The following is a 12,346-nucleotide window of genomic DNA, read 5'->3' on the forward strand; positions in this document are numbered from 1 at the left end:
ATAAATATTTTTTTTCGAAGTCCCAATGATAAATTCCATTAAAATGACCCACAAAATAATGAAACACCAGCCTTTAAAGTGAAGGGCACTGTCACATAAATGCTAAACAATAAGTGAACTATTGACCAATGCATTTAATCACTGTAAGACAGACCTAAGGCCCAACAGAAATATGGGTCCTAAGAATCTGTGTGAGCAGAAAGAATGTCTCCAGCAATTTGACGAAATTCTCAGATGAGCCAAAAAGCAATAAATACCACTTTAGACTTGGGAATGATTTGCTTTTTGCAAATATGATGAGTAAAATTTACAGGCCTATTTTCTGTTTAAGTATGGTAAGTGTGAAAGAAAAATGTTATTTCTTTGCAGTGATTAATAGTCCTTCATAAATAGGGTGACAAATGCCTTAATAAGTGGAATTATCCAATTCTTAAGATAGAAGAGACCCTAGGTGTCATTTCGCTCACTTTCCTAAGTTTGCAAATGAAGAAACAGAACTCCAAGTACAAGTTTGGAAGCCCAAGTTCACGGAAGTAATCATAGCAGAACTAGCACTGGGAATCAGGCTCAGCTATGGAATTACAGACAGTTTCTTCAACTGAGAGAAGGTTAGAGTGCCCTCCTGTGTCTCTATGTAGAAATTCTTTAGGTCTTTACAAAATTTAAAATAGCTTTAATCTCTTCATCAATTTTCCTGCACTGGGGCAGGGACCAGGCATTTAGGTCCAAAGACAAACTCTGCAATCACCATGTTATTGAAAGTACATGAGCAGTGCACTTGACTTGTTTAATCAGTAAGGACATAGAACCAATAATATCATCCCTAGAGTATCTTTGTGTACACTGAGGTCTGACAGACCTGGGTCTATGTCCCAGGCAGCCACATGCAATCTTTGCAACCCTGAGCTAGTTGCAAAACCAGTCTGAGCCTCAGTTTCCTCATCTGTAAAATGAGATCATGTAAGTAAAATGCCCAGCCTGTCATTAGGTACATAATAAGCACTCAGTAGATTGAAGTTGTTTCAGTTATTTTCAGACAAGAGCTCCCACCAGGGTTATTAAAAAAAAGTTAATGATGAAAGAGCTGAGGTAAAAACACTAGGGAGAGAAACTGAATGTCTTCAGGATGCTTTTAGTTATTGGATGAAAAGGTTTCCATGAGTTCCAGGGGCAGAAGAAAGGGAGAGAGAATTTTTAAAGAGGTATGTACTGAATATGTGATTCCTGAAAAATGAATTTCTTCTTCAGATGGGGAAATTTTTTTTTTTTTTTTTTTTTCACTAACGATGCAGTTTATATCCTCCCATACTGACAGATAAAAACACATACATTCTCTAAGCACAAAGCTTATATTCACAAATAACTCTCTGCTTAAAGACAAAATTTCAATTAATAATCACAATGGGAATTTAGTTATTTAATGCAACTACTAATCTAATGTCATCAACAAAATCTAAGCAGTTTTATCACAAAACCAGGGTTATATTCAGTGGGCATGCATTAATAATCTATACAACTTTAACATTACACCAGAAAATGAATTGAATATATAAAAGTTCCCTTGATTTTTGGTGGTTTTCAAATTTCATGGCACAGATTACAAAAAAAAAAAAAAAAAACCCTGTAAAAACAGATTTTAAATATTTTCAATAAAATGGTAAAAAATTGAATATATACCTTTAAGTTTTCATACCGGGCTGAAGATTTAAAACATCAAGCTGGCCCCAATCTGTCAAAACTGACAGAGAAATATTTACAATGACTAGACAGACTTTAGTTACAAAGGTACTGGAGGTCTACACCCTCCTATCAAAAACCCTTTAGGGTTAATTTCTCAATGCAAACATGTCTTTTTAAATACTGTGATATATAAAGTTGGAAACATACCTAGAGTCTGGAGAGAGATGAAATACAACACACAAGTCAATCTTATTTCTGACCTGTCAAAAAAGCCTTCTGGCTCCCAAACACCCAACACTGTCCCTCAACATAAAAATTAAGAACAGTAGAATGACTTTACCCTACTGGCTGACGTTTTTCTACAGAATTATCTTTCACTACGTATCAAAGCAGGGCTCAAGGTCCATTAACCTTCTACAGAGTGTAGTTAGAAGAGCGCCAAATTTATAAACTGATGTGGCAACCCCAAAATGATATACTTTTCCAATGGAAACAAACTTTTTTCCATTGTTCTGTGTGCCATGTTATTCTTGAAACTTATGTGGCTACAAATAAGAAAAAAATTAGGGAAGTTCTGAACATATCTTGTACTTTTCATCAAGGCTAAAGTGCAAAATATCTCCATTATCTCTGGTATTTTAATGGGAAAAAAATCACATATAATAAAGGAAATGAAGTGACAGCAGAACTAATACAAAAAAAGCACTCTCAAATATATACTTGAAGACTATATTTTACTACCAATTTAATTTTTCTTTCTTCAGCAAAATCTGTCAATGAACCAAGTTCTCATAGAACTTAAGATTTTGTTTGATTCTTTCCAGGACCAGAAATTCCAAAATTACGGGGAAAAAGAATGGAAAAAAAATAACATTGCATGACAATGGACACAAAGTTCATAAAGAACTTCTTTTTAAAATGAGATATTATGGAAGAAAATACCATGAAAAGAATAATCCTATGAGAATTGTTTTTAAGGACAGTAAATTTGAGCCTTGGGTCTTCATGAAGATACTACAGTTTATATAGAAAACTATAAATATACAAGACTCCGGGGGAAAAAAAGTCAGAATACATATTTAACTTTCTGCATGATTAAAAATCTTTTAAGGGGAGCGGGAAAAGGACAGCCAACTGAATCTTATAAGAATACAGAAACTGAAAAACTCCTGGGTCAAAAGGGTGCTCCAAGTGGAACCACACTTTGTGGGGGGGGAAAAAAAACAAGAAATTTTAGATATATTTTTTTAAAGGAAAGAAAAAAATACTGAATAATTGCAATCCCTTCCAAAAAGGAAATCTTAAATTAAGGGGAAAAGATTTGAATAGCGTAAACGAGTCTGGCTCAGAAAGAAATTGAACAACATATCCAAGATCTGTCCATAAAAGTAATGCCAGTACATCTTTAATATTAAAGAAATAGGCTATAAAAAAGTTCAGTCTCAGAATTGGTTTTTAAAAGCTCATTTGTGCTCCTTTGTAGGTGCGTAGTAAAGTTCCATGGGTTTATTCACTTTCCAGTATTTCTCACTGACCAATTCCAAAGAAAAAGAGCCATTTAATACAGTGAACTGGCCACTGGCTGTTGCTATATAAATGGTATACTGCTTCTCACTGGCTGTATCAAGGTTCATCTGGTTTGATTCACCTTTGCTTCGAAGTTCTTCTAAAGCTAACCTCACAGCCAGATACTTGGATAAGTGATCGACAGTGGCGTTACCAGAAGTCTTTATGTATCTTGTCTGTGCACTGTCATCTTTTTCCATAAGTGTGGGATGAGGCCTGAATACTAATTCAATTTCACTAGCACCATCCATTACTGGATCAATTGCCATTGCTGCATTGTTATTATCAAGCTCAAGCCCAGAATCATCAGATGTTTTGGTCCGTTTGTTACTAGGGCCTGCTTCCTGATTGCTATGTGTGGAGGCATTACTACAGTGTGAACTGTCACCGTTATCTTCTGCTCCACTACCATTTTCAATCTGTTGTTTCTTGCCTCGCTGCAGTCTGTTCATGGCCTGTATCTTCAGTCCTTCCTCAATGCTGTGACTGAGTGCTTGCTGATTATTGTGCTTGTTGATCCTGGCTAATACTCTCTCTTGATGAGCTTCATACTCATCACGACTTGGATAAATTTTGCTGATGAGTGCATCAAAGTTTGGGTCTGGCCTTAGTGATCTTTTGGAAACTAGTTTTTTCCGACAGGTAGGACATTCTTTGTTGCCACTTCTAAGGGCTGTGATGATGCAGTCTGCACAAAAACGATGTAAACACTCCTTCGTAGTCATGGTGTTCTTCAACATATCCAAACAAATTGGGCACATTAATTCACTGTGTAGACTTCGAGGTGAAACCACAATTTCTAAGCCATCTGTTATTGCCTCCTGAGGTGTTCGTTGTAACTCATATAAACTGAGTTCCCATGTTTTGCTTAATGGTTGAGTTCCATTTGTCTGCACAGCCTGAGACATTGCGGCTCCTGCCCCAGCCTGGGGCTCCGCTGGCCGCGGCCGGAGCAAGACTCGGGTATCAGCTGCCGCGGCCGCCGGCGCCGCCGCACAATATGGCGAGCCTCGGCTTCCCAGATGGGGAAATTTAAACGGACCTAAGCCACATGGCTTGACCACAGATAGAAGCTCTCTCTCCAAGGGAACACCTGGCACTAAGAGTCCAGCAACTTTTTTTAAAGTCTCTGTATGAAAGAAAATATTTGAAAACCAAATTCTATTTATGTCATTGACCCAGTTTTAGAAGTCTTTATTTATTGAGGGGGTAACCATATTAAAATCAATTAAGAACAGAGGTGGAAAACAATAGCTGGATGAATCCATCCTTTGATTTTAATTTCCTTCAACTCTTCATGAAACAAGCTATCTCAGCTACAGTGTTCAGCAAAATTGCAGTAAATCAAGTCCTTTTGCCAAGTGAACTTTCAAAGGTTCCCTCCCCCTCTGACCTTAGCTAATTTTCAGTTATCCTTTCCCTACGTGTGGAAGGGAGATATCGTTATTTATGATACAAGGAGACTTGACCTTTAAATGTCAGTGGAAGTGTAGAGTCTGGTCATTCTGTCTGTATCTTCCACCAGCTTACAGGAGAATTAAGGGAAATAGTCCAATAGCATGCAAATGGGGAAGAAGGAGGGGTCGAAGGAACACATCATCTATGCCACCATCTTTTTGTTATATACCAGGGAAAAGCAAAGGGAGAATTGGGCTGGCCTCTGTTATCTAAATACTTATTCTAGATAGGACAATCACCAGGAGGTTTATATAGATTATTGTACTGCAAGAGCTCATAAAAGGCTGCGCAGAGTTTGTGAGGCTTACCCCTGAGCCCCAGGGGCTTGCTTACCCTTTCCCGTGATCTGTTACCTTTAAATAAGGCAAATGCAGCACAAGGCTGAGGCATTCATTATTTATAGAAAGTTCCTCCTCAGACTCATCTATGGCTGTGGAGGAGCAGAGTCGGAGTCTCTGAGCCTCCGCAGTGACGACCTGCTGCATTCTACACTAGTGCAGTGCTATTCTGGGCAACGTGAAGCTTAAGCTGGACGCTTTGTGATCATAATTTTTAGTCAACTAATGAAAAGATACTCCCGGCCTCATCCTTGAAAGTCACCTATTTGTGTGGATTATCTGAACACTACATTTTCTGGCTGTTGTAGTTACTTCAATAGTATCTGTGAAATGCTCTATTCCTGATGTTTGTCTCATTTTCTACTTCGTGCTTTTGTGACTTTATACATCATTCTCCTTCGAATGCCCCCAGATCGATATATCTTGCTTCTCGATGCTTATGTTGCTAGCTCTTTGGGTAGGGTTTTAATTCCAGTACACCATGAAAAAAATTCGTTCATATAGGAGTCTCTTTTAAGGTGTTCATCTCAATCAGAGAGAAAGCTTTCTCTTGTACTTTCCCACCTCCTTCACCCCTTTGTGTGGTACCACCCCACTCCTCAGCTAGGTCTACCCCTGCTCGGGGACTCTGGTGCAGGCACCAGGTGAGATGAAGCCAGGAGGCAAGGTCCACAGAGCAGAGCCCCTTGAGGGATGGGGCCTCAAAACAGGGCTGAACTGAGACATGTGTGCTTCAGACAGCTTAATAATAGGCTACCCCTTCGAGTTGTCACTTTAAAAATATTTACTCCTCATTTGGTAAAAGATGTAGAAGTGAAAGTGTTCTGCAGCTTTGAAATTTTTCTATTAGGTTTGCCTCCTTTCCTGAGTCTCTCTTCTGAGCCCTGCAGCCCGCTCTGATCCCCCTCCCTTCCCCCTTTGATTCTCAGCCTCCTCAGCCTTCACTCCCAGCTTCTCAGCCTCTCTGTCTTTCCTCAGCAGATCCACTGAGGTCTTTCCAAGCGTCTGTCTCTACATTGGCATACCCCCCACCCACTGCTTAATACCGCTTCAAGTATGTCAAAAGCTCCTAATGCCAGAGATGAATATTGCAGTTGTGCTCAGCACACAGAAGATATTCCAGCTACCAGGATTCAGTGTGCTTAGAGGAGAGTGGTGATTAAAAATGACTTTTTTTTTCTTATCACATGTTCACATTCAAGATAAAGAGTTCACTATGTGCACTGAAGAGAGCTTTTTTTTTTTTTTTTTAAACATCTTGCCCATTTCATAAGGAGTCCCTGGTGAAAACCTGCAGCAACTGGGACCAAATTTGCAGTGTATCTGAGCAATATCTTAACATCCCTTGTAGACTGGTCCCTCTGGTCACTGCTCTGTGGGTGTGCCCCCCAACATGGCTGTACCTGGAAGCCCATCGTCCTGGCAGAGCTGGCTGCTGTCGTGAGTCAGGAAGATGTTCTACAGGGAAGTGAGCTGGTGATGGTCTGCGTGGGAAGTCAGAGCTGGAGCCCTCCAGCTGGGCCGGTGCTCTCTGAAGGGCCAGAGAGCTGTTCTGGCATATCCTCATCACTGTCTAAGTCTGAGAGTGGACATTCATGCTGAAGGAGGAGCCGCTCCTAAATGGCTGTTCTTCCAGAAACTTGGCCTTGCTGATTTTGCCTGTATTGCCTATATGCATATTGAGACATATGTTTTCAGCCATTTGTAAAAGGAAGTAGTGGTTTCTCTAAACCTCAGGAATATATTCAGAGTTTTTAATCAGGTGAACTTGAGTGGGAATGTTTTGACTGCCTTCGTTTTAGTACATTTGAAAAAAAAAGTTGAATTTCTTAAAAATCATAGGTTATTAAAATGCAAGCACTTTTAGCGAGATAATGTGTTTGAGGGCCTAAATCTCATGTTTTTAACCCATTTTATAAAAAAAAAAAAAAAATCTTGTTGAAACATTTTTAATAGAAATTCTATGAAGACAGGGTCTTCTGGCTTTCTGTAGATCAAATCATAAAATCTCCTTACGGTAGTCTCTTTTTATCTCAAGTCGTATGTTCCAAGGCTCCCAATGACTGCTGAAACCATGGATAGAGCCAAACCCTATACATCCTGTGATTTTTCCTCTACATACATGCCTATGGTAAAGTTTATCAATTGAGTACAGTAACAGATTAACAGCAATAACTAGTAATACAGTAGAACAGTTATAACAATATGCCAGCATCACTGCTGTCACACTTTGGGGTCATTCTTAAGTAGAATTAGGTTTCCTGGAACACCAACATTGTGATACTGCGACAGTCATGCTTGGCCATGCTTACGTCTCTAAGAAGTCATCATTAATATTTTCAGTTTGTAGAAAACATACAGAAAAACTTCTGAAAATATTACTGGTTCTGCTGTCTACATTAGGGAAAGATTGTCTGTTGATGGTTATATTGGTGTTTGAGTGTTTTAATGATAACTGAGATGGCTAAGTGACTAATAGTTGGGGAACCTCTACCAAGTAGATATGCTAGACAAAGGGATGATTCACATCTTGGACTGGAAGGCCTGTGGGATGGCAAAACACTTCATCACAGTCCTCAGAATGGGGCACAATTTAAAATTTATGAATTGTTTATTTTTTAAATTTTCCATTTAATAGTTTTGGACCACAGTTGACTGTGGCTAACTGAAACTGTGGAAATTGAAACTGCAAATAAGAAAGGACTACTATATTTTCTCAGAAAAATTCAACTCTTTAAAATTGATTAACAACTCACGAGGTTGACATCTCTGAAACCCTCAAAGATGGACTGGCAGTGATGAGGGAGGAGGAGCTGTTGTTTAGCTGGACATCTCTGATTCCATTTCCATCAGAAAGGGGCATCTGTTCTCTCTTCTTTTCCTGCTTCGGAGATGGGAACAAATTACTCTTTTTCTTGGCTTGAACACTTATATCTTTTATCTTTTTATAAGCATGATACTGCTTTCTCTTCTGCTGTTTGCACAGATTGTCTTCTGACCTAGTTGAGCCTTTACTGCTGCCCAGACACCTTCTGGTAGCTAGCATCATATGAATTACTTAGCTTTATTAAGATAAAGTGTGAGCAAAGGGTTTTTTTGGTCTTTTGTGTTTGGGCACCTTTAATATCCTTTTGCTGTTCCTGGGCAGGAAAGAGTCTTTGTAGCTGAGATCTTATTAATTTGCCTAGAATATTTTTTTAGTTTATATATTTTATATTAATTAGGAAAACTAAATTTGACATTCAGTGCAATTTTATGCAGCAGCAGCTATAGTGGGTAACTGGAAAGATAGCTGCACCTGGATTTTTTGCAAGCTGCCTGCATTACTTCGACCTCACTTGACAAAGTATAGGCTAATAGAGAAAAAATATGCAAATTACAGACATGTGACCTAAAATTCAGACTGAGATAAAATAGACAAGCTTTAATTGAACACTCTGACTATTCGTTATAGAAAATACATGCACATCCAGTATATGTTTTTAGCCCAAGCTTACAATGGACCAGACCGTCTTAGTTTTGATAGAAATAATATTATTTAGGTCTTGATAAAAATTTGGAGCTTACATGGAATATAGATGACTCTTTCAAAAATGAACTCAAAATAATATTTGTATTTAAAAGAATTTTTTAGAGAATAAGTATTATCTATTAGAAGTTCTCTATTGATATTAGTAAAAATATTTCCAAATAAATGAAAAGTGGACTTTTTTCCCACTGAATAAGAGAATTTTCTGGATTTCATTTCAGATGGGCCAGTTTTAGTGCCAACATATACACATAGACATGCATATAAATACTTTGGTAACTGAGAGGAACTTAGCTCCAAACACCTCTGTAAATATTTCATCCAAACTCTTGCTGTCCAAACATTTGCTATAACAACTTATAAGATTTATTTTATCCAGAATTCATTACCTAAATAAAAAATCCCATTGTGGGAGCTAGCAAAAACATTTAAGTTGCAGGTACACCTTGGCAAAAAGATGGAGAATGTGTTGCTTCCATAGTTCAGCTACCCTCCCAGCAGGCACGAGCTGTGCATTAGTGCTGTCAGCTTACCACATTATTGAGTGAAATGTCTTCTAAAAAAGCAAAAAGCCTGTGAATAAAACAAGCACACTCGAGAGGCCTAAAAAGAAAAATTGGGTGATAAAGCATATTGAGAGAGATGAACTAACATAAACTTGGCCATGCTTACATCTCTAAGAACTATGCATTAATATTTTCAAGTTGTAGAAAAAAAATACAGAAAAATTTCTGAAAATATTACTGGTTCTGCTGTTTATATTAGGGAAAGATTATCTGTGGATGATTACATTGGTGTTTGAGTGTTTTAATGATATTTGATATTTGAGAAAACTGATAGGGTTTTTTTGGTGGGTTGGGAAGACATTACTGTTTTTTCCATTTCAAATAATGGATCATATAGGCTTCTACTCTCAAAAAAATCTGTCATTCAACATATTTTTGGCAACAGGTTGTATTTCTTTTTCCATAAAAATCACCTGATGACATCTAATTTTATATTTTTTTAAATAAAAAGTTTAAGAATATCCTCAGAATTTTCTCTCTTATACTTTCAAATTGTGTAGTCACTGTATTTATTTCCAAGTACTGACATAGGAGCAGATTAGAGATATTAATAATTTATAATTTTAGTTTTAGTGCCAATTTGAACTTCAACTGTAGAATACTATGATCCAAACTTACTCTTTGGATGTCGATTTTGCGTGTAACCTAAAATAAATGACGTAAATTACAAACTTCGTTTTTCCTAGCCCTAAATGTTAACTGCCACAACAGATCCTCAAATATAAATATTTACTGAGGTTTCATGGCTTTATTTAGAAACCAGAATTATTTGTTTGTCAGATAGTATCATCCAAATAAAAGATGACACAAATTTCTTAATAATTAATAATAATAACATGTTTGAGCTCATTCTCTTAGCCAAGGACTCCTCTGAGTGCTTGCCTGAGTTAACTCATTTAGTCTTCACAACAAACCAATGAAGTTAGTACTGCTGTTGTCCACATTGTGCAGATAAGGAAACTGAGGCCCAGCATTTTATTCACATGACTAGTAGGCAGTAGAGCCAGGATTATGAACTCAGGCAGCCTGGCAACAGACCCTGTGCCCCTAACCACTGCGTGGACACTCCATTTAGCTTATTCAGAGCTATGGTGATTCATTAAGTTAGGTGTCAGGACTCACCATTTGTAAAGTTCTTCTTTCCTAACTAGTATCTTTCAAAGTGCAAGTCTGGGTCCTTTGGGACTGCGTAGACAGAAAAATGATTTGTTGGTGGTCCTGGAAATTGTGAGTGAGAATACTTAAAAAGATTACTGGAAAAGAAGGAATTCAGTGGTTCCCAACCCATTAGTGTTCTAGGGACAGGGGATGGGAATAGAACCTTCCAGTACTGGGTCACCTTGTGGATGGGAGGGAAACGTTGCTGGAGGCATTGAGAGGCAGGCCAGTTAAGGTTAAAAGAGACAGGGTCAAAGGTTCTGCCCAGAGAAGCCAGGAACCTCAGTCTAGGGCAGTGGTCTATCTCAACCTTTTGTTCGTAATCACTCCCCGAAGGAGTCTTTTTAGGCATTTCTATTCCTTATTTCCCCCACTCCTCCCCTGTGAAATTGTAACACTCAGATATCTCTGTACTTTGTACGTAGAAGAGTAAGATTTTTTGCCCCCTAAGAACAAATTTTTTCGATGTCAGTGCTTAGAGGCACAGATACACTGAATGGTGTCAATACACATGGGGTGGGGAGAGTGGGATCAGTGAAACACCTGGAGGAACTAATGGGCTTCAACGTTAGAAGGACTTAGAGACAGGAGAACTTAAGGGAGGTGAAACAGAAGGTTTTCTTAAATATGTGAAGTCAGGAGTTATTTGACTTGGGGTGACCATCCTCACCTCCCCAGATGGGGAGTTGCTATCTTTTTATGCTTCACTTAACTCTTGTCTCAATCTTCCCTCCATGGCTAGAAGTGTGGTCATCCTATAATCTGAAATGCCATTGTACTGTAATGAAATGTATCATTTCATAGTGTGTGTTTTGAATTCTTTTTGTTTTATTTAGAAACCAGGTTCCCAAGAAGCTAGCTTTAAATTCTTTTTATTTGAGTTAAGAAAATGGCAACTACTCCAATTTGCAAGAAATGGGTAATGAAAGTGCTTTAACTAAAAACTAGTATGCACTCATTTGAGATCTCTAATCCCCAAATGACAGCCCTCTGAAAGAATCAAGCAGTAATTTGTGTTCCAGATGAAGAGCAAACTGATTGTGCCTGGTCTCACAAGGCCAGCTAGCTCATTTTCTCCTACCTTACCTCTCAGATAATCTAACACCACCTAGGAGGCAATAACTATAACACTGAGCAAGAATCTTGCTAACCTTTTCCCATTCAAATCTCTCTCTTCCCGTGTGACTTTGCTGCCACAGGGACTTTATTCTGAGCTCTGTAACCCAGTGCACATCCCAATGATCCTAATCAACCTTAAGTAACCTAATCTAATCACATACTAGGAGGCATGATAAGGAAACCAAGGCCTCCCAATATTTTCTTCTTCACAAACAAGCTGTGGTGATTTCATTGTTTAAAGGGCAGGGTGTATCTTAGAACAAAAGGAGTGATAAAGAAAGCATCTACCAATATGTGGGAAAGGCACTTCACCAGATTATTATGTGAAGGTTTGAAAGTACTAGAAGACCAACCAGAGAAGACCATGCCCAGACGTCAGAAAACTTTTGGGAAACTATAATCTCACATTTGTGGCTGTAAGTATCAAGCCTGGGTATACATTACAATCAGCAAGAAGCTTGTCAACTTTCATCCCAGAGAGATTTTGACTTGGAAGGTTTGGGGTGAGCTCATGAGCACTGGTGGTTTTTAAAAGCGCCCCCTGCTCTGCCACCTCCCAGTGATTCTGATGTGCATCTAAGGTTGAGAATCACTGCTTTACATTATAAAGTGCTTTCACATACATGATTCAGGGTTTTTGTATGCATACAGAAAGGAAAAAGAAACATTGTTAATGACTGTTGACTATATAAGAAAATAGGAAGAAACGGGTAGTAATTGTGAAAATGAAAGGATTAGAGAAAAGTCAATTTCCAGAAACTGGAGGAAAAAAATTTCACCTTTCTAAGGGCTAAAATTAGTCCTAGGCTTATAGAACATTAAGGAGGGACTTATATGTCCATATTTACTGCTATATATGGAATAGTTTTTAGATGACAACAAAATTCTCTGCCCAAAGGAGTCTGAAAACAATCATTTAGTATTTGATGCCA

General features: G+C 38.2%; 2 protein-coding genes across 3 annotated transcripts in view; one reads left to right on the forward strand and one right to left on the reverse strand.

Annotated features, from left to right (window-relative positions):
- The window catches only part of PLCXD2 (phosphatidylinositol specific phospholipase C X domain containing 2), a 166,112-nt gene that overhangs the window by 16,517 nt on the left and 137,249 nt on the right, over positions 1 to 12,346 (forward strand). The window lies entirely within an intron of this gene.
- LOC116273720 (E3 ubiquitin-protein ligase RING2) lies at positions 1,258 to 4,273 on the reverse strand. The gene has a single exon (XM_031663003.1). The coding sequence runs from the start codon at positions 4,152 to 4,154 to the stop codon at positions 3,144 to 3,146; it is 1,011 nt and encodes a 336-aa protein (XP_031518863.1). The 5' UTR covers positions 4,155 to 4,273; the 3' UTR covers positions 1,258 to 3,143.

Source organism: Papio anubis, chromosome 2, assembly GCF_008728515.1.
Source record: "Papio anubis isolate 15944 chromosome 2, Panubis1.0, whole genome shotgun sequence".
NCBI lineage: Eukaryota > Metazoa > Chordata > Mammalia > Primates > Cercopithecidae > Papio > Papio anubis.

Bases quoted from the DNA above. Each gene is read 5' to 3' on its own strand.
- LOC116273720 (XM_031663003.1), bottom strand. From the start codon at position 4,154: ATGTCTCAGGCTGTGCAGACAAATGGAACTCAACCATTAAGCAAAACA.